The sequence below is a fragment of the Manis pentadactyla genome, chromosome 4, assembly GCF_030020395.1.
Source record: "Manis pentadactyla isolate mManPen7 chromosome 4, mManPen7.hap1, whole genome shotgun sequence".
NCBI lineage: Eukaryota > Metazoa > Chordata > Mammalia > Pholidota > Manidae > Manis > Manis pentadactyla.
Genome location: NC_080022.1, coordinates 23202795 through 23225568, shown reverse-complemented (window position 1 = coordinate 23225568; position 22774 = coordinate 23202795). Strand labels below are relative to the sequence as shown.

At 38.7% G+C, this 22774-nt stretch overlaps 1 protein-coding gene and 1 non-coding gene across 16 annotated transcripts in view; both read left to right on the top strand.

Moving 5' to 3' along the window:
• PUM1 (pumilio RNA binding family member 1) overlaps positions 1 to 22774 on the top strand; it is a 142851-nt gene that overhangs the window by 110527 nt on the left and 9550 nt on the right. For 9 of the 15 annotated variants that reach the window (XM_036885137.2, XM_036885145.2, XM_036885149.2 and 6 more), the window contains 5 exons: positions 11785 to 12052; positions 13352 to 13481; positions 15346 to 15480; positions 18585 to 18722; positions 21694 to 21819. In XM_036885137.2, coding sequence (XP_036741032.2) covers positions 11785 to 12052; positions 13352 to 13481; positions 15346 to 15480; positions 18585 to 18722; positions 21694 to 21819 — 797 coding nt within the window. The remainder of the gene's footprint in view (positions 1 to 11784; positions 12053 to 13351; positions 13482 to 15345; positions 15481 to 18584; positions 18723 to 21693; positions 21820 to 22774) is intronic. The other 6 variants (XM_036885147.2, XM_036885146.2, XM_057499921.1 and 3 more) reach the window with 1 other exon arrangement.
• LOC118912357 (small nucleolar RNA SNORD103/SNORD85) lies at positions 16381 to 16485 on the top strand. The gene has a single exon (XR_005024780.1). It is a non-coding gene; the product is annotated as a small nucleolar RNA SNORD103/SNORD85 (small nucleolar RNA).

Genomic DNA, 22774 nt, shown 5'->3' with positions numbered 1-22774 from the left:
CTTCCCGATTTCTCTATTAGTTTACTGTTAGTGTATATGAAAGCCACAGATTTCTGTGTGTTAATTTTGTATCCTGCAACTTTGCTGAATTCCGATATTAGCTCTAGTAGTTTCGGAGTAGAGTCTTTAGGGTTTTTTATGTACAATATCATGTCATCTGCAAATAGTGACAGTTTAACTTCTTCTTTACCAATCTGGATTCCTTGTATTTCTTTGTTTTGTCTATTTGCCGTGGCTAGGACCTCCAGTACTATGTTGAATAACAGTGGGGAGAGTGGGCATCCTTGTCTTGTTCCCGATCGCAGAGGAAAAGCTTTCAGCTTCTCGCTGTTCAGTATGATGTTGGCTGTGGGTTTATGATATATGGCCTTTATTATATTGAGGTACTTGCCCTCTATACCCATTTTGTTGAGAGTTTTTATCATGAATGGATGTTGAATTTTATCGAATGCTTTTTCAGCATCTATGGAGATGATCATGTGGTTTTTGTCTTTCTTTTTGTTGATGTGGTGGATGATGTTGATGGATTTTTTAATGTTGTACCATCCTTGCATCCCTGGGATGAATTCCACTTGGTCATGGTGTATGTATGATCCTTCTAATGTATTTTTGAATTCGGTTTGCTAATATTTTGTTGAGTATTTTTGCATCTACGTTCATCAGGGATATTGGTCTGTAGTTTTGTTTTTTGGTGGTGTCTTTGCCTGGTTTTGGTATTAGGGTGATGTTGGCTTCATAGAATGAATTTGGGAGTATTCCCTCCTCTTCTATTTTTTGGAAAACTTTAAAGAGAATGGGTATTATGTCTTCTCTGTATGTCTGATAAAATTCCAAGGTAAATCCATCTGGCTCCGGGGGTTTTGTTCTTTGGTAGTTTTTGGATTACCGCTTCAATTTCGTTGTTGGTAATTGGTCTGTTTAGATTTTCTGTTTCTTCCTTGGTCAGTCTTGGAAGGTTGTATTTTTCTAGGAAGTTGTCCATTTCTCCTAGGTTTCCCAGCTTGTTAGCATATAGGTTTTCATAGTAGTCTCTAATAATTCTTTGTATTTCTGTGGGGTCCGTCGTGATTTTTCCTTTCTCGTTTCTGATTCTGTTGATGTGTGTTGACTCTCTTTCCCTCTTAATAAGTCTGGCTAGAGGCTTATCTATTTTGTTTATTTTCTCGAAGAACCAGCTCTTGGTTTCATTGGTTTTTGCTATTGTTTTATTCTTCTCAATTTTATTTATTTCTTCTCTGATCTTTATTATGTCCCTCCTTCTGCTGACCTTAGGCCTCATTTGTTCTTTTTCCAATTTTGGTAATTGTGACATTAGACCATTCATTTGGGATTTTTCTTCATTGTTCAAGTGTGCCTGGATTGCTATATACTTTCCTCTTAAGACTGCTTTTGCTGTATCCCACAGTAGTTGGGGCTTAGTGTTGTTGTCATTTGTTTCCATATATTGCTGGATCTCCATTTTAATTTGGTCATTGATCCATTGATTATTTAGGAGCATGTTGTTAAGCCCCCATGTGTTTGTGGGCCTTTTTGCTTTCTTTGTAGGATTTATTTCTAGTTTTATGCCTTTGTGGTCTGAAAAGTTGGTTGGTAGGATTTCAATCTTTTGGAATTTACTGAGGCTCTTTTTGTGGCCTAGTATGTGGTCTATTCTGGAGAATGTTCCGTGTGAACTTGAGAAGAATGTGTGTCCTGTTGCTTTTGGATGTAGAGTTCTATAGATGTCTATTAGGTCCATCTGTTCTAGTGTGTTGTTCAGTGCCTCTGTGTCCTTACTTATTTTCTGTCTGGTGGATCTGTCCTTTGGAGTGAGTGGTGTGTTGAAGTCTCCCAAAATGAATGCATTGCATTCTATTTACTCCTTTAATTCTGTTAGTATTTGTTTCACATATGTTGGTGCTCCTGTATTGGGTGCATATATATTTATAATGGTTATATCCTCTTGTTGGACTGAGCCCTTTATCATTATGTAATGTCCTTCTTTATCTTTTGTTACTTTCTTTATTTTGAAGTCTATTTTGTCTGATACTAGTATTGCAACACCTGCTTTTTTCTCCTTGTTGTTTGCATGAAATATCTTTTTCCATCCCTTGACTTTTAGTCTGTGCATGTCTTTGGGTTTGAGGTGAGTCTCTTGTAAGCAGCATATGGATGGGTCTTGCTTTTTTATCCATTCTATTACTCTGTGTCTTTTGATTGGTGCATTCAGTCCATTTACATTTACGGTGATTATTGAAAGGTATGTACTTATTGTCATTGCAGGCTTTAAGTTTGTGGTTACCAAACGTTCAGGGTTAGCTTCTTTACTGTTACTGTCTAACTTAACTCGCTCGTTGAGCTATTATAAACACAGTGTGATGATTCTTTATTTCTCTCCCTTCTTATTCCTCCTCCTCCCTTCTTCATATGTTGGGTGTTTTGTTCTGTGCTCTTTCTAGGAGTGCTCCCATCTAGAGCAGTCTCTGTAAGATGTCCTGTAGAGGTGGTTTGTGGGAGGCAAATTCCCTCAACTTTTGCTTGTCTGGGAATTGTTTAATCCCTCCTTCATATTTAAATGATAATCGTGCTGGATACAGTATTCTTGGTTCGAGGTCCTTCTGTTTCATTGCATTAAGTATATCATGCCATTCTCTTCTGGACTGTAAGGTTTCTGTTGAGAAGTCTGATGATAGCCTGATGGGTTTTCCTTTGTAGGTGACCTTTTTTTTTCTCTCTGGCTGCCTTTAATACTCTGTCCTTGTCTTTGATCTTTGCCATTTTAATTATTATGTGTCTTGGTGTTGCCCTCCTTGGATCCCTTGTCATGGGAATTCTGTGTACTTCTGTGGTCTGAGAGGCCATTTCCTCCCCTAGTTTGGGGAAGTTTTCAGCAATTTTTTCTTCAAAGACACTTTCTATCCCTTTTTCTCTCTCTTCTTCTTCTGGTACCCCTATAATGCGGATATTGTTCCGTTTCGATTGGTCACACAGTTCTCTTAATATTCTTTCATTCTTGGAGATCCTTTTATCTCTCTCTGCATCAGCTTCTCTGCCTTCCTGTTCTCTGTTTTCTAGTCCATTAATGGCCTCTTGCATCTCATCCATTCTGCTTTGAAGTCCTTCCAGAGATTGTTTTATTTCTGTATTCTCCCTCCTTAGTTCTTGCATATTTCTCTGCAAGTTCATCAGCATGGTTATGACTTCTGTTTTGAATTCTTTTTCAGGAAGATTGGTTAAATCTATCTCCCCAGGTTTCTTCTCAGGGGAAGATGTAGAAGATGTCGAAGATGTCTGGGTTAGTCTTGTCTGGATCAAATTTTTTTGCCTTTTCATGTTGATAGGTGCAGTGGTGTGCTATTGACTCGTGTGTCAGCTGGGAGAGCCAAGAGTTTTTCCGCTTGCTCCTGGCCTTTCTTTTCTGGTACAACTGCGACCTCGAGTGGCTTGTGTTGGGCAATTGCGTGTAGACTGAGTCTCTGTATCTTGCCCGGCTGGTATGGAGGAAGCTCCCTTGCTGTGGGCGTGGCCAGCCTCAGGCTGCTGCTCTGCTATGGCGGGGCCCTGGAGGGGTAATGGACGGTGGGGGGGGGGGGGGCTGTTTGGCTGTTTACCTCCGTGAGGGGTCTCAGAGCTGTTGCCCAGGGGGTTAGTGCGCCCGGAGTTCCCTGGAATTTCCAGCTGCTGGACTGTGACCTGGGATGCTTCCGTCCAGTTGTGGGTCCCTGTCCCTTTAAGACTTTCAAAAAGCACTCGCTTTTCTTTGTCCCAGAGGCGCCAGCTGCGGGACCCGCTCATAGGTCTTACTGTCCTGCTTCCCTGGTTTCCAGCACCCCACACATGCACTGTGTCTGCACTCTGGTGCAGATGGCTAGGGCTGGGTGTTTAGCAGTCCTGGGCTCCCTCTCCCTCCCCGCTCCGACTCCTCTCCTCCGGCCGGTCGCTGGGGTGAGGGGCGCTCGGGTCCCGCCGGGCTGCTGCTTGTATCTTACCCTTTTCACCAGGCGCTGGGTTCTCACAGGTGTGGATATAGTCTGGCTGTTGTCCTGTGTCTTCTGGTCTCTCTTTTAGGGATAATTGTATTTGTTGTATTTTCAAAAATATATATGTTTTTGGGAGGAGATTCCCACTGTCCTACTCACGCTGCCATCTTGGCTCCGCCTCACTTTATTACTTTTTAATGTGGAACATATTTATTAAGAATTTACGCTGGTAAAGAGAATATGACATGTTGTACCCAAGCAGGTGGGAACTACTCAGATGTCTATTTCTATAGCATTTCTTTTCCATAAGGTATTTCCTACATAAATTTACGTACCAAATTAAGGTACATAAAATACACAAATCTTAGCATAGAGCTGGTTGAATTTTGACATGTGTAGCTGAATTTTGACATGTGTAACCATCACTCAGATATCAAACATTCTCACTAGTTTTTTTCCCCTTCACCTGTATCACCCATTCCTCCACCGGGCTCCCCTCTGGCAATGACCAGTTACCTATGTTTATGAGCCTGTTTTTGTTTTCTGTTTGTTTTGCTTTTTAGATTCCACATATAAGTGAAATCATGTGGTATTTGTCTCCTCTATTTCACTCAGCCTAATACCCTTTAGGTCCATCCATGTTGTCTCAAGTGGCAAGATTTAATTCTTTTTTATGGTTGAGTAATATACCATCATAGATAGATACCACACTTCTTTATCCATTTATCTCTTGACAGATGATTAGGTTGTTCCATAGCTTTGCTATTGTAAATAATGCTTTGATAAACATGAGTGCATATGAATTTTCAAATTAGTGATTTTCTTTTCTTTGGTAGATACTCAAATAGAATTACTAGTATTTATAGTTTTAGTTTTTTTGAGAAAGCTCCATACTGCTTTCCATAGTGGCTGCACCAATTTACATTCCCACCATTGTGTATAAGAATTCCCTTTTCTCCATATCCTTGCCAACACTTGTTATTTCTTGTCTTGTTAATATTAGCCACTCTGGCTAGAGTGAGGTGATACCTCATTGTGGTTTTGATTTGTACTTCCCTGATGATTAATGGTGTTGAGCATCTTTTCATGTCTTTTGACCTTCTGTGTGACTTCTTTGGGAAAATGTCTATTCAGTTCCTCTGCCCATTTTTAAATTGGTTTTTTTTTAGGGTGTTGAGTTGTATGAGTTCTTTATATATTTTGGGTGTTAGCCCCTTATCAGAGATACCATTTGCAAATATCTTCTCACATTCAGTAGGTTGCCTTTTCATTTTGTTGATGGTTTCCTTTGCTGTGCAGAAGCTTTTAGTTAGATGTGGTTCCAGTTGTTTGTTTTTGCTTTTCTTTCCCTTGTGTGTGGAGATAATATCCAGAAAAAGTTAATAATGCCAAATAGTTTACAGCCTGTGTTTTCTTTTAGGAGTATTATGTTTCAGGTCTTATATTTTAGCCTTTGATCCATTTTGAGTATATTTTTGTGTATGGAATTAGACAGTAATCCAGTTTCTTTTTTGTGTGTATAGCCATCCAGTCTTCCCAGCACCATTTATTGAAGAGAGTATCTTTCCCCCGTTGCATGTTCTCCTTTGTCATATATTAATTGACCATACAGGGGTGGGTTTATTTCTGTGTTGCCTATTCTGTTCCATTGTTTTGCTGTCAGTACTGTACTTGTTTTATAAAATAAACGGTAGCTTTGTAGTGTTGTTTGAAATCAGGGATTATGATATCCCCAGCTTTATTCTTTTTCAGGAATTGCTTTGGCTATTCATGGTTTTTAGTGGTTCCATACAAATTTAGGATTATTTGCTCTAGTTCTGTGAAAAACGCTGTTCGTATTTTGATAGGGATTGCACTGAATCTGTAGATTGCTTTGGGTAGTATGGCCATTTGCAGATACATTATTATGCACATGGTCAGTGACCCTAGCTTTTTAATGTACCCTGGAAAAAAAGTATTTTGCTTGTTGATTCCCATGGTATTGAAATAAAATAAAAATGGGCTCAAAAGTTCATATCTGTCCAGGCAAAAGAATGCAAGCATTTAGTTTTATTACCATGATAAATTTCGTGTCTTCTTAAAATGGATTATTTCTGTACTTTAAATTCAAGGTTGTATGTTTTAGTCCTTTAAGAAAAGTAATGTTCAAACCAAAAAAATGGCTTTCTCTGTCCCTGTCTGTACTGCAGTAGATGGTTTTAATTTATTGTTCAGTAAACTGTATTAAGTTCAGGTTGGTAGTCAGTTGTGTGTGTGCCTTTAGGTACTTCTTCATTTTAAATGGAAATGCAGGTATTTTGTGATTTCTTCTCTGGTTCTCTGAAAGTGACTGGCCATCTGTAAAACACAACCATGTGAAAATGAACTTACTTTGGACTCCATATACACATTAAAGACGATCTTAGGCTTATTCTTATTTGGGGCTGCCTGCTGTGATATTAGGGAATGGATTGGGGAGAACCTGTTATATAAACATTTGGTGAGCAATATTGGCTCTGCCTGTGTTAATTAAATACAGAGCCTGATGTTGGGGACCTTGGGAATTTTTACTTTAAGGTGAAGAAATCAGTCAGGGCTTTGCCCACTAGGCATCTGTTAGATCTGTGAGTACGAAAAGCAAATGAATGAAAATATTCCACATAACAAGAGGATGGAATACAGGTATACCCTGGAAATATTATGTGTTTAGTTCTAGATCAATCTTTTGGTTCCCCAATGCATATAAAAGTTAGGTTTATACTATATTGTAGTTTATTAAGTGTGCAATGGCATTATGTCTAAAAAATAGCAATGTATATAACTTAATTAAAAATATTTTATTGCTAAAAAGTGCTAACCATCATCTGAGCTATCTCAATGACACTTGTAGTAAGTGTATTTATTGGCTTATTTAACTGAAAATATAGAGGTAGAGTAGTCAGAGTTAGTTTCTGTTATTCACCCTTGTCACTAAGGACCTGGCTACCTTCCATGTTAATGTGGATGTTTGTCAGGCCTCTTAGGAGTTTGGTTCTCTTTCTCTGTTGATTTGTTACTTTTCCCTAAGTGGCTTTGTTAGTGATCAGGTTCTTAAATAGCCTCTAACTTTTTTTTTTTTCTTTAAAAATTTTTATTAAGGTATTATTGATGCACACTCTTATGAAGGTCTCACATGAAAAAACAATGTGGTTTACTACATTTACCATATTATCAAGTCCCCACCCATACATAACTCATTGCAGTCAGTAATGCAAAGTCCATCAGTGTAGTAAGATGCCACAGATTCAATATTTGCCTTCTCTGTGCTGTACTGTCTTCCCCATGAACCCCCCCCCCAACCATGTGTGCCAGTCATAATACCCTTCAATCCCCTTCTCCCTCCCTCCCCACCCTCCCTCCCTCACCCCTCCCCTTTGGTAACCACTGGTCCCTTCTTGGAGTCTGTGAGTCTGCTGCTGTTTTGTTCCTTCAGCTTTGCTTCGTTGTTATACTCCACAGATGAGGGAAATCATTTGGCACATGTGTTTCTCCGCCTGGCTTATTTCACTGAGCATAATATCCTCTAGCTTCATCCATGTTGTTGTAAATGGTAGGATTTGTTTCTTTCTTATGGCTGAATAGTATTCTATTGTGTATATGTATCACTTCTTCTTTATCCATTCATCTACTGATGGACACTTAGGTTGCTTCCATATCTTGGCTATTGTAAATAGTGCTGTGATAAACATAGAGGTGCTTATGTCTTTTTGAATCTGAGAAGTTGTATTCTTTGGGTAAATCCCAAGGAGTGGGATTCCCGGGTCAGATGGTATTTCTATTTTGAGTTTTTTGAGGAACCTCCATACTGTTTTCCACAATGGTTGAACTAGTTTACATTCCCACCAGCAGTATAAGAGGATTCCCCTTTCTCCACATCCTTGCCAGCATTTGTTGTTCTTAGTCTTTTCGATGCTGGCCATCCTAACTGGTGTGAGGTGATATCTCATTGTGGTTTTAATTTGCTTTTCCCTGATGATTAGTGATGTGGAGCATCTTTTCATGTGTCTGTTGGCCATCTGAATTTCTTCTTTGGAGAATTGTCTCTATATCCTCTGCCCATTTGTTAATCAGGTTATTTGCTTTTAGGGTGTTGAGGCCTGTAAGTTCTTTATATATTTTGGATGTTAACTCCTTGTCGTATATGTCATTTACAAATATATTCTCCCATACTGTAGGATGCCTTTTTGTTCTGCTGATGGTGTCCTTTGCTGTACAGAAGCTTTTTAGCTTGATATAGTCCATGTGTTCATTTTCACTTTTGTTTCCCTTGCCCGAGGAGATGCGTTCAGGAAGAAGTTGCTCATGTTTATATTCAGGAGATTTTTGCCTATGTTGTCTTCTGAGAGTTTTATGGTTTCATGACTTAAATTCAGGTCTTTGATCCATTTCAAATTTACTTTTGTGTATGGGGTTAGACAATGATCCAGTTTCATTCTCTGACATGTAACTGTCCAGTTTTGCCAACACCAGCTGTTAAAGAGGCTGTCATTTCCCCATGGCTCCTTTATCATATATTAATTGACCATATATGGTTGGTTTTATATTAGGGCTCTCTGGTCTGTTCCATTGGTCTGTGGTTCTGTTCTTGTGCCAGTACCAAATTGTCTTCATTACTGTGGCTTTGTAGTAGGACTTGAAGTTGGGGAGCATAATCCCCCCAGCTTTATTCTTCCTTCTCAGGATTGCTCTGGCTATTTGGCGTCTTTTGTGGTTCCATATGAATTTTAGGTTAACTTGTTTTTTAAAACTTTGTGTGTTTGTACCATCCTTTCTTCTTAAGCATGTTCCTTGCTGTTAACACACTCTCCCGGTACCTGCTGATTTTAGTTGGCTACTACTTCTTTGCCCACTTCCCCCAGTCTCAAGTCAGAGAAGAAAGAATTGTTTCTGAAATGGAACAAAGAACAGCCGTATGGCTACTGTTCTCTCTTTTCTTTTCTTTTCTTTTTTTTTATTTTGATATGGTTAATGTACAATTACTTGAACAACATTATGGTTTCTAGACTCCCCCCATTATCAAGTCCCCCCCATATACCCTATTACAGTCACTGTCCATCAACATAGTAAGATGCTATAGAATCATTACTTGTCCTCTCTGTATATACCACCCTCCCCATGTCCCCACCCCCCTACATTATGCGTGCTATTCGTAATGCCCCATTTTCCCCCTTATCCCTCCCTTCCCACCCATCCTCCCCAGTCCCTTTCCCTTTGGTAACGGTTAGTCCATTCTTGGGTTCTGTGAGCCTGCTGCTGTTTTGTTCCTTCAGTTTTTTCTTTGTTGTTATATTCCACAGATGGGTGAAATCATTTGATACTTGTCTTTCTCCGCTTGGCTTAATTCACTGAGCATAATACCCTCTAGCTCCATCCATGTTGTTGCAAATGGTAGGATTTCTTTTCTTCTTATGGCTGAATAATATTCCATTGTGTATATGTACCCTATCTTCTTTATCCATTCATCTACTGATGGACACTTAGGTTGTTTCCATTTCTTGGCTATTGTAAATAGTGCTGCTATAAACATAGGAGTGCATATGTCTTTTTCAAACTGGAGTGCTGCATTCTTAGGGTAAATTCCTAAGAGTGGAATTCCTGGGTCAAGTGATATTTCTATTTTGAGTTTTTTGAGGAACCTCCATACTGCTTTCCACAATGGTTGAGCTAATTTACATTCCCACCAACAGTGTAGGAGGGTTCCCCTTTCTCCACATCGACGCCAACATTTGTTGTTTTTTGTCTTTTGGATGTTGGCCATCCTTACTGGTGTGAGGTGATATCTCATTATGGTTTTAATTTGCATTTCCCTGATGATTAGCGATGTGGAGCATCTTTTCATGTGTCTGTTGGCTATTTGAATTTCTTCTTTGGAGAAGTGTCTGTTCAGATCCTGTGCCCATTTTTATTTTTTTAATTTTTTATTAAGGCATGATTGATGTACACTCTTATGAAGGTTTCACATGAAAAAACAATGTGGTTACTACATTTACCCATATTATCAAGTCTCCACCCATACCCCATGCAGTCACTGTCCATCAGTGCAGCAAGATGCCAGAGATCCACTGTGTGCCTTCTCTGATTCCTGTGCCCATTTTTTTATTGGATTATTTGCTTTTTATTTGTTGAGGTGTGTGATCTCTTTATATATTTTGGATGTCAACCCTTTATTGAATCTGTCATTTATGAATATATTCTCACAGTTCTCTCTTTTCTTAATAACCTTCATCTCATCCCTTCTTTAAAGAAACGTTTATCATTTGGATTAGAAATATTGTAGAATTTGACAAGAATAGCTGTCCTTTAGAACACGAAAGCTTTATATTACTGAGTATGAAAATGAGTCTCATGTAGTTATCATTGCAGGGACATTGACTCTGTAGTTAGAGTCCTGTGTCAGATTCTGGCCTTGGCAATCTTGGGTTTTATATCTTTAGATGAGCATTTCACCTCTTTGGGCCTTAATTTTCTGTTACATAAATGGACTTTAAAAACTACTTTTCTGAAATTCCAGTGAGAATTCAATAGGAAGTATATATGAAATACTTCTAGCACAGATCCTGGTATAGAAGAAATGCTCGGTAAATGTTTTGCAGGTTTTAACTTTGAGCCATTTTTGGTTCCATCAGTGTCACTGAGATCCAGACCTTTGAAGATGGGCCCTAGAAATCTCTGGAGAAAGCCAAGCTGGATGTCTTTTTGTAGCTACCATTAATTAAACTTGGTTCAAACCAGACATGTATTAAAACACATGAAGATGTCTGTGAACAGTTTGTGTTGGTGACTTTTCTCCTGAACTATTACTCATCTGTACTCTTTGTGGTTTATGTGATCTTTGTTACATACTTTGCTTTTTTGTTTAACAGGAGTGAGGGGGGGAAACAAAGACTTCACATCCTTTTTATAGTGCAATTTAAAGTTTAAAAAATCCGTCATTATAAACAAAGAATATTAAAAATATGTACATTAAAATTTGTTACTCTACTTTACATTTTGATAAGCCTTTTTGTCTTACCTTTATTTCATCTGTTCTTTAGTGATTCACAATTATTCCCTTGTCATCAGTCAAAACAGCAGTATCAGTGGCATGCAGGTTGCAGCTAAGCTGCTGCAGTCTTTTCAGGCTTTGTCCCAGTAGAAGGTGTTAATAACGAGCTGCCCATTCCTGATAAAGTGCTTGAAACCTTCCATTTCAAAGCATGTCCTTTCTTTTTTAACCCCTTATGTTTAATCCTCAGTGATTTTGGGGTGCTTAGTGATTTTCAGATTTTTATTTAGTGGAAAACCATTCCCTCAAAGCTTTTTTGGGGACCCCCTATATGAAATAGACTAATCCAGGTACCCTTATTTTTTTGGGGGGGGTGTGATTTGGGGAAGAGTTTCATATGTGAGTGGGAGGTTTATTCACTAATGACAGGAATTGCCACAGAGCTCAGAGTCGGAAATTACTGAAGTCTGTGCATTTTGTGTTTTCTGATTCCTGGTGCTCAGGTGCTGGTTCACACAGCAGGGCACTTTCGGGATCACTTTACTTACCAAGGGCTATACCAATTATTGCTCCATTGTTGCTACCCATCTTCTGTCAGTGGTTAAAAGCATTCTCCACTAAAACTTTGTGCAAAAGTTTCCTTCCAGCTTGGTAAGTTGGCCTTAATGAAAGTTGTGGCACTAATAGAACTAAATTTTAGCACAAAAGCAACAGAATTGAAATCAGAAGTGATGCAGGCTTTCATGTGTGGGATGCTTTTTCCTCTCTTGAACAAAGTGGCTTAAGAATGAGTCTTGAGTTCTCCTGTTCTGTAACCAACAGGAGGACTCACGAATGGCAGTGGAAGATACATCTCTGCTGCTCCAGGCGCTGAAGCCAAGTACCGAAGTGCGAGTAGTGCCTCCAGCCTCTTCAGCCCCAGCAGCACCCTTTTTTCTTCCTCTCGTTTGCGATATGGAATGTCTGATGTCATGCCCTCTGGCAGGAGCAGGCTTTTAGAAGATTTTCGAAATAACCGGTACCCCAATTTACAACTGCGGGAGATTGCTGGGCATATAATGGAATTTTCCCAAGACCAGCATGGGTCCAGGTGAGGACTTGGCTTGGGCAGTTAAGGTAACTGAAGTCTCAGTGCTTTAAGTTCTGTGCTGCAGATAAGGTATACAGTAAGTTGCCATACAATAATTAAATGAAGTTTGCCTCTTAATGTCCTTATTTATTTCAGAGGGACATGGATTTGAGGGACACCAGATATAAAAGTGATTGAAAAGAGCCATTTAGTAATCCGGATCATATGATTAAAACAAACCTTTATTCCTTTCTGAAAGATTACCCCGATGGTACTAGTTCATGAGAACTTCACAGAATGTCTACAGTTTAAGAAACAGAAACACACAAAGATATGCACATACTTGCTACTTTAGTCACTATTAAGAATCTTATTCTCAAGAGACATTATTCAAATATAAGTTTGGTTCTCTGCTATTCAGGAATAAGACATTCCACCACTTTTCTTTGTTGTTCCACTCTAGAAAGGAAAGTCTGCATAGAGGTGACGGAGAAGAAGGTGTTACAGAACACAGTTTATCTTAGGCTACCCCTCCCTGTTTGGCTGTGCCAGTGGCTTCACAGAAAGGGACCCTTGTCCTGGGGGAGAAGCATAATTTTGGTGACCTCTTCTTTCTGATTTGTTTCTTTCTTTTTCTCTCACTTTGCCCACTGAAACAGCTTCTGAAGAACTTAACACCCCTTAAGTGCTGCTAGCTTGCTAACTGGGCAAGGATTTCTCATATTTGGATCCTGTAGATCAAATTGAGAGTCAGCATGATTTTTCAGATAATAGTCACCTGAACTAAAAACAAATAGCAAACTGAGTAGCTACTACTTGAGAAGACAGTGCAGACATGTATAGCACTATTCCACATCATTAGTGAATACTGCTTTACATCAGTCCGACTTAAAGCATGCAGTAAGGACCATAGCTCTGAGTTCATTGACGTGGGACTGGTCAGAAGTTCGCCCTGTGCCTGTCTTCATTTCCTCCTCTTTTCCTACCCCCCCTTTTCAGCTCCCTCTCAACACCTCACATAAGTACAATTTGTATGTTATGTCCTACTGTAATGAAATACACTGACATTTAAATATTCTTCTAAAAGCTCAGGTAAGTTAGGGGATACTTTGCAATATAGTTTTTTTCCCTTTTCAGAAATTCTTCAATTAAGTGAGCCAAGTGATTCATTTAAATAACACTATTTGTATTTGTGTGTATACACCTGCACATACATACCTGTAGTTTCAGAACTGATAACATTATATAAATTGAGCTAATCCTTATTTATTTGCAAGTGTCTTAAAATGCTGTGATTGCCCTTTTTACTTTGTACTTCAGATTCATTCAGCTGAAATTAGAGCGGGCCACACCAGCTGAGCGCCAGCTTGTTTTCAATGAAATCCTCCAGGCCGCTTATCAGCTAATGGTTGATGTATTTGGAAATTATGTCATTCAGAAGTTCTTTGAAGTAAGTCTTTGTTCTTTCTATCCTTTGACTAGAGAATCTCCACAGCATTTTGATTTTCATTAGCTATTTTTTAGAATTGCTGTCTTATGCCAGTCCTCAAAATGAAGTGTATATATGGTCATCCTGAAGAGCTTTTGAATGCTTCTCCAAGTCATTAGCAGCAATGCATTGTTTAAATTAATGCCCAAGCAAATGATGCGTCTGTTTTAGAAATGTGTTTGAAGAACCATTGTCCCTGTTTAGGATTCAGCCCATTATTTCTGATTGTTACAATAGTTTCACCAAACATGTCAGTTTTGGAGGAGATAATCCTTGTGAGATAATTTTAGCAGGATACAATGAAGTGTTCTGAAAAAAAGAATTTTTGTTTTTAGGATTCCTAGAGAATTATTTTTGAACATCATCTCTAGTATTTTTCATGATAAACTATAGCTGTGAGGATTGTTAAATGCTTCTTCTTGGGTGATCCTTCAGCCTTTGTTCCTTATTTTACTCTGTTGATGTGAATAATGTCCACTCATCATCATCTTTGGAAAGGATTATTGAGATTGTTGGATTAATGTCTTGTTTTCCCTACTAAACCAAAATGCCAGAAAGGCAGGGATTTTTTTGCCTCCTGTTGTAGCCCTGGTACACCGGTGTCAGCAACCCCAAGTTATAAAGCCAGAAAGGAATGAATCATTGGGATGAAGAATCTGGTATAGCAGGAAAATGCTGGAGCTCTGCATATCACCTGCCTCCAGACAAAAGAAATTTCCAAGTTTCTTGTATCTTAATTTGTTTGATTTGTATGAAGAGTAAAAAATGGCTCACTCACAGCCTTTGTCTTCCCAAATTTTTTCATAAAGACTAAAGTTTTCTGACTGAATTTTCTAGCAATATACCTTAAGAAATCAACTTAAACATGACTCTTGTATTTTTTATCTTTTCACCACCATTTTGTCACAGATATAAAAATATAGAGCTCTCCAGCTCCAGAGGTTAATGCAGCTAGGGGTGTCAGAATGAACCATGGATTATAACTGTATGATTCAGGACAAGCTAGAGAACTTCCCTGGCCTAGAGAATGTCCCTGGACTTTAGTTCTCTTGTATGACAAATGAGTGTTTTGGGCAAGCTGATTATTTAAGTCTCCTCCAGTCTCATGATTATGCAATCCAAATGAAAATTAAAAGCCAGGGGTGCAGAATCATTCTAGGAAGAGTTATAATTTGACATAGCCATACCTCTTGATTCTGCTAACTCCCCCCTCCACCTCTTATTCTGTTGCCTTGTATAACTAGACAATATCAGTTCTTGGATATAGAACACTTAATTCAAAACAGAGTGTCCATATGTTCTTTGTCTTAAACTTCATGTAGATGGAAGAGCTTTTCAACTTGCAGGCTGTAGATACCTGAGAGCTGTAGATCATCTGGGCTGCAAAAAGACCTTGAGTTTTCCGTAGACATTGTCTAAAACCTTAATAAACAATGTCACCCATGTTGATTGTTATTTTTAGAATAAATGTAAATGCTCTTATAATTAATAGATTATATATATTTATTAATATTAACAAATGGCAGTTTGAGAAATTATATAAGTTGTTTAGTAGCTATTAATAGTCAAATTACTACTGTTGGACATCAAAAATGAGAAAATTTTCAACATTAAAAAGAGTTCCTCAGAACTAATAATCAGAAGCTGAGAACTCTTGGCTTGAAGAAGCCAAAGTTTTTTAAACAAAAGGTTTGGTTAGTTCTTCGTAGGTGACAGGGCTAACAGAAGTTGTGCCAGTGGTTGACACAGAATAATGAACGCTTTGCTTTCTCTGGCTTCCTTTCTTCCACCTAATTAATGGTGTCCGCCCTCACGTTATGTCTAGTTTGGCAGCCTTGAACAGAAGCTGGCTTTGGCAGAACGGATTCGAGGCCATGTCCTGTCATTGGCACTGCAGATGTACGGCTGCCGTGTTATCCAGAAAGCTCTTGAATTTATTCCTTCAGACCAGCAGGTAATTGTAAGTTTCCACTTTAACTTTTCTCTTGGTGTTTGATGTTTTGCCATGGTATATGTAGTGAACCCTGTAAATTTGTCAGTCTTTAGCTTTACAGTTTTTCTTTGATGCTTGTGGCTGCCTTTCTGTGCATGGCGAGCATGGACTGTTCCATTTAATTTTGTAACTGTACATAGTGGATCAAGTGTCCTGTGTGAAAACTGGTGGTTTAACATTTCTTGTTGACCAGAATTTAGTCTTAATAAGTAGGTGCAATTTTATAGGAGAGTTTTTTGTTTGGCAAGCATTGAAGCAGGTAAAATACTAAGTTGTCATTTTCTTCATCCTGAACTGACCACTTCAACAAACCAAACCTTTATCCAACCCCCTGCTATTTTCCTTCACTTCCTCTCATTCTGTCTGCTTTTACTGAATGAGGGCCAGCCCAGTATAGTGCCAGCCCAGTATAGTGCCTGGCCCATGATCCTGATGCCCACTGTGTGCCAGACGCCAGCACAGAGGTGACTGAAGCTGATGACTGCTCCAGAGCACAGTGGGAAAGGGTGACGGAAGGCAGTGGAGAGCGTGTGAGAGCACGTTCCCTGAGTCTGAGGGGAGGCTTTGCAGGAGAGAAGACCAGGCCTAAGGAGGAGGTAGACAGGAGAAAAGTGACAGAAATCTGAACTGTTAGGTGCTGTGAGTGGGAGCTGACAGAACACACCTGAGGGAGGCCACAGCTTCCAGAACAGTCACGGAGCAGGTTGAGCCAGCCCCACACAGACCACGGGGCCCAGGAAGCAAAATGAGCCCACAGGAGGTGCGCTGCCCCTGTGTTTGTGCCGGGCAGGGCCGTGAGCCTCAGGGTGCTTCTGATTTGAACCCTCAGCCTTTGGGCTTTGAACTCAATGAAGAGGTTGGTCATGGTCTGGCAGTGATGAACCGCTTGCCCTCACTGAGAACAAAGTTCGGTAATGAGAACAAAGTTCGGTAATGAGAAATCTTTGTTATGGACTCAAGTTCTGAGCCAGATGAGGCACTCACCACCTCCAGTTCAAAACAAGACACAACAAAACACCATGCTGGTGTTGGCCATGGCAGTGGAAGGCTGGGGGAGTCCAGAGTCCTGAAAGGTGTGAGACTCACAGGTGGCGCTGCTGGAGGCAGAGGGAATGTTAGAGACACACAGGTACGTGTGGAGTTCATTGGTTCATGTTCAGAACTGGAGATGCAGCAAATAAAACAGTGTTATATGGAAGAAGTTAGGTGCAGGGGTGAAGCTACTCCTTTTAGTTTTCTTCTAAAATTTGTAATTCACTTTGATTTTCCTTGGGATTTTCATGGGTAGAAATGTAATGGTTGAATCTTTCCTTTTTAGTTTTTTGTTTCTTTTGAACATGAAAATTTCTTACCTTTTTTTGATGGTAATGCCCACTTGCTCAGAGAAAGCAGGAATATTACAGTGTCCCAGGTATTGTTCTCATCTTTGTCCCCTCCCATGATCATGATAAATCATTGCTTTTATATCCAGCTTTTCAGATTTTACTGTCTTCTGATTGGGTGGCTACATTGTAGTTGTTTTTTATTTCCTTTCCTATTCTCCCAAGCTATTGTTCTTTCTTCCCTGTATTTCTGTATATTATTTTCTGGGCTGGATTCTCTGTGATACCTTGTTCTGAGCCTGAACTTCTCTCTTACTGCTGTGGATAATTTACTGTTTTTAGGTGCAGGTTTATTATGGTGGAGTTAACTCATTTCTGGTAGAGTTTTTACCTTTTGGTCTCAACAAAATATTTGGGAAAGCCACCTCTCCTTCATTTTGGTTATAAGTGCACCATTATATATAGGCATCATTCTTTCTCTATCATTCCCATAATTATATTTTCAGAATAAATCTTTTCTGGTACTTGACTGCTTTAGGGAAATTTCCTGAGTCTATTGTCTTTTGCTTGTTTAGCTCCTGGCATTGTAGTCTTGAATTTCTTTAATTAGAAAATCTCTTAATTGCTTTGACTTACTCAACATCTGAGAGACTTAAAGCATTGCATTAATATATGTCACCATTTTAAACTGGCTTGTAGTTTCACCATAAATTTAGAGTCAGCACAGTAGAGCTGATATTCAGAGATTGGTTACGGCAGCAGGTACAAGGGCCAAACTATCGTACCAGGTATTCATCTTCAAGATACCGAGACCTGAGGCAGTGAGTTTTGGGGAAGGGATCCAGTCACAATACCAGTATATTTATCTGTCCCCTCTACTCATTCTCTTTACACAATACACATTCGTGTCCGGTCTTCTGTGTTCTCTGAATTTGGACACTTCTCATTAACTGAGAGTTAATGAGAGTACCATTCCCACCGACATTGCAGTCACTGGCCTGGCAGAAATGCCGTGTTGGAGTCACAGACCTGGGCTTAGAATTCTCATTCAGTCACTTGTCTATAGTCTTAAGTATGTTACTTAACCTCTCAGGGTAAATTTCTTCATTGAAAGTGATGGAGGAGGTGTGTAAGGTAGTATGTCATTCACAGTTGGTTTACTGACCCACTGTTCTACCTACCATACACAGGAGCCAGGTTGCTCGGGTTTGAACCATGGCAGCCCTGGGTCTGTGATTATGTCATTTAATTTGTGCCTTGGTTACCTCATCTGTAAGAGTGTCCAGTGCATAGGATTGTTATAAGAATTTGTTGAGTCAAAACATGTTTAAGCACTGAGAGGTATGCCTGGAGTAAGCTATAGATTAACCTGTATTGTTAATATTATGTACCATAAAAGGTTGTCAAGATAAAAACATGATGAAATTGTATGTGAAATTTTCTAATACAGTGTACTTGATATAAGCTCCTTTCTATTTCTCTACATTTTTGCAGACTCCCAGAAGTCTTTTGCAGGTTATAGTACTTTCTTTTAGACTGATTACTCTTGCAGGAAATTGGTTAACATGTGGAAAAACTGTTGTCATTTGTTGCCATTATGTTGTTGTCACAGTGCCATAACTGAGTTGTTCCCCTTTCATTACCATGGATTCCCTGATCAGTGCTTTCACGTTTGTTAAGGAGAACGCAATTGCCCAGGTGTTTGCTCGCTGTGATTCTGGTGGTGCTTTCTTTTCTTGTCTCCAATAGAATGAGATGGTTCGGGAACTAGACGGCCATGTCCTGAAGTGTGTGAAAGACCAGAATGGTAATCACGTGGTTCAGAAATGCATTGAGTGTGTGCAGCCCCAGTCTTTGCAGTTTATCATCGATGCATTTAAGGGGCAGGTAAGTGACTTAGGAAAGAAATACGGAAAACAAATTTATGGGTATTTCATTGTGAGCAGAGAACAGGATAGGATTTGTGGATGTTCTCTAGTGCTGTGTGTATTTTAGACTACAATAAATAGCAATTCTATTCAGTGGTGTCAGGTACCTATCTCTGTATATCCATGCCTTTTCCCTTAATTGTTTGAGATCTTCTCTCCATCTTACCTGCTCATGTTGGGATGAGACACTGTCATCAGAGTTAAGATTAAATCTTATATTTGAAGAATAATATTTTTCCTTCGATTAAATGCTATTTATCTTGCTATTTTAAAGTTTTTATCACAGTTTAAAAGTCAGGTCATTTATAGAACTAATCTTGTAGGTTATGCGTTAATATATCTTTAAAATAACAAGGTACTTCTTGTTTAACTTTTTTTCTTAATGGGGGGTGATCAGGTTTGTTTGAACTCTGTTAAGTAGCCACACAACCAGAGAGAGCTTCTAATTTTGGCTGTTCACCTGTATGGTGTAAGAGCCTCTATGCTCTTGAGCATCCGCTTCCAAGCAGAGTTGATGTTTTCTTATGCCATGGGTTTTCCATAACTGTCCCATAATTGGCTATTGTCGTTAATTTCATTTGCCATAAAACAACATCCTCATACCCTCCTAAATTATGTGAAACGAGTAAAACATAATTCCTTCTTGGAGATGTGATTTTTTTTTTTTAAGGGAAAAAGAATGTGAACTACCAAGTAGATTAATAGGTGCAGTCATGTGTACTGCTAAGCCTATATCAAAGTGGATTTTTGCATTGTTTAGGATTTGGGGTTTTTCAATGATGGCAGTGGTTAAATAAATTACAGGCATATCTCAGAGATACTCCAGGTTCAATTCCAGCCCTCTGCAATAAAGTGAGTCAAATTAATCTTTTAGTTTCCCGGTGCATGTAAAAGTTATGTCTATACTATACTTTGGGCTCTGAAGTGTGCAATAGTATATATCTAAAAAACCACAACATATATACCTTAATTTAAAAATATTTTATTGCCAAAAAATGCTAACTATCATCTGAGCTTCAGTAGGAGTCATATCACTGATGATAGATCATTATAACAAATATAATGATAATGAAAAATTTGAAATACTGGAAATTGAGAATTACCAAAATGTGACACAGACATACCAAATGAGCAAATTCTGTTGAAAAATGGTGCCAGTCAACTTGCTCAACACAGGGCTGCCACAAACCTTCCATTTGTAAAAAATGCAGTATCTGCAAAGCACAATAAAATGAAACGCAATAAAAGGGGGCATGCTTATACAGATGGGAACCCAGGGGGTGTTAAGATTTTCTGAGTTAATGAAAAAAAGATATGTTTACTTTAAAATTAAGATCTTATGTTTATCAAAGTATACAGCAAAGAAAATAAAGGATTAATGGAAGAGAATATTTTCAAGACTGCCAAAGAATTGATAGCTATATAATAATTATGAAGAATATATAAAGACTCATGTTATCAAAGACAACAACATAGATTAGTGCAAAAATGGGCCAAAAGCTTGAAAAGGCATAAGAAATACAAATTGTCAGTAGGTATAGGAAAAAATAATTGCATTAGCAATCAGGAAAATAGAAAATATAGCCATAAGTGATAGACTGGTCTCTATCTGTTGCTGTGTGCTGGCAGGAATATGGGATCTGATACACTGCTGGTAGGAGTAGATGTTAGCACAACTATTTTGGAAAATAATTTACTATTGCCTCTCTGAGTTCTCATATTTCCTGTGATTTAGCACTCCTGGCTTAAGTGTGTACCTGGTGAAACATTTGCACATGTACACCACGAGACATATTCAGACGTGTTTACAGAAGTATTATTTTCCTAATAGGAAAACACTAAATAACCTAGATGTCCATCAACAGAGGGTTGGACAAAAAAAACCAAACTCATACACTTATCCAATGTACTATATAGCTATCCAGAGTAAACTGCAGAAGCCCATAGAATTATAAGTAAATATTTGAAACATAACGTTGAGTGAAATAAGTCAGTTCGTCTCAGACTGCGGGTTTTTAGCATTTTTATAAAGCTAAAATGGAGCAGGGTCTCACACTGTACTGTGTACGTGTGCAGTTGTACTCATAACGCTGCATATATAAAACCACACATAAGGCAGTATGGTGAGTGATACTTGGTAAACATCTAATTGTTAGCTGTTGTTATTTTTCCTGTCATTACTGTACTCATTCTTGGTACAGATCTGAGGGGTGCAAGTTGCTCCCTTTTGTTGAGCTGCAGAGGGCAGAGTTGAGATGGGTAGAGATCTGGTAGTTTGGATCTGATGCCTGTGTGATCATCCAGCTCCAGACCCCACAAAAGAGGAAACTCCCCTTGCTTATTACTGGAAAGTACCCCAGTTAAATTTGGAACGTTGTGGTGTGGTTATGTGAAAGCATTCAGGCCAGCCTTTTTTTTTTTTTTTTTCCTGTTTTTAACCCTGTCTTTTGACACTGTGAACTCTTACCTGTGTTTTTCCTGACCTTGACTGATTCTTTGATCCTGTCTAGGCTTCTTGGGAAAGTCCCTTACAGCTCTGAATTTATGTGCATTTATGAATTCCTAGGATAGTTAAGCAGTGGGTTTTCATACACACATACATATACGTTTTATTATTTTTAGAGAGAACTTAAATGCCCTGTTTATAATTTGGGCTTTTGATTCTGACTAGGTAATAAAATCCTGGCTCTGTCATTTACTATCTGTATGACTGTAAGCACATTATATAAAATTCTAAGAGCTTTAGTTTTCTCATTATTCTGCTGACAGTAATGACTGTCAGGGTCACTGTGATAATTGTACATAATGTATAATATGTATATGGTAATATATATAGTTATGTAACACATAACATAATATATATAATACTGAAGCCTTGAAAACTGGCAACTGTCATTTTGGGCTTTCTTATTTCTGTTTGTCTGCCCCAGGTATTTGCTTTGTCCACGCATCCTTATGGCTGCCGGGTGATTCAGAGGATCCTGGAGCACTGTCTCCCTGACCAGACACTCCCTATTTTAGAGGAGCTTCACCAGCACACAGAGCAACTTGTACAGGTAGTGGAGTTGCCAGTAGAGTAACTGCAAACACCTGTGGGCTTGTGCAGGCCCAGAGCTTGTGTGTTTTCTCAGCACAGGTTCCAGAAGAGGTTAATGTTAATGTGTTTAAATGCCCATTGATGCTTTTGGGCACTGGTTTTCATTTATACCTGCCTGGTTTATGTTTTATGACTATGGGTGATGAATAGAGCCCTGGCCCTGGAGCGAAGAGATCTGCCTGTCGGCGCTCTGTTGAGAACTACCTAGCTGAGTCACCCTAGGCCATTTACTCTCTCTTGTCTCATTTTCATCATTTCAGATGAAATAAGCAGATTAGGCTATATTTCTTCTTTCTATGTTTTGATACTTCTCTTGCTCTGCCACTAAAAATTTATTCCATATCATAATAACCGTTTGAAAACTTTCTACATGTAGTATTTGGTATACTGAAGCATTTTTTTTTTCTTTTTTTTTGTTAGTGTGTGTTGTTTACTTTTTACTTGGTGAGAGGTATGAAATTGGGAATGTATTAAATATTCATTGTGGAAAAATTTGGAAGTGCAGTAAGTAGCCATGAAACAAAATAAATTATCCATAATCCTGCCATCCAGAAGCAAACACATTTGGCAGTGGCACTTTTAAAAACAATATTTTTGTACACTTTTAATTTTTTATCTTACAGATATTTTTGCCACTGGAGTTCCTTGCATGTATTCTCTCAAAGTACTTTTCACTTTAGATGAGTGAATATATGTATTGTATGCCTATGATGTTACTTAAGTAGGTGTTGTCTGTTTTGTTGGACATACATATTATTTCCAGTTTCTCTTTGTTATAGATAAGTTCAGTGAACCATCTGTACATTTCTACTAGGAAGCAAAATCGCTCTTTATTCCCACCTAACCCCCTTTAAAAAATTTTTTTAAATTTTAAGAGGAGGCCTACAGTTTTATGTATAATACTGTATGAAGAA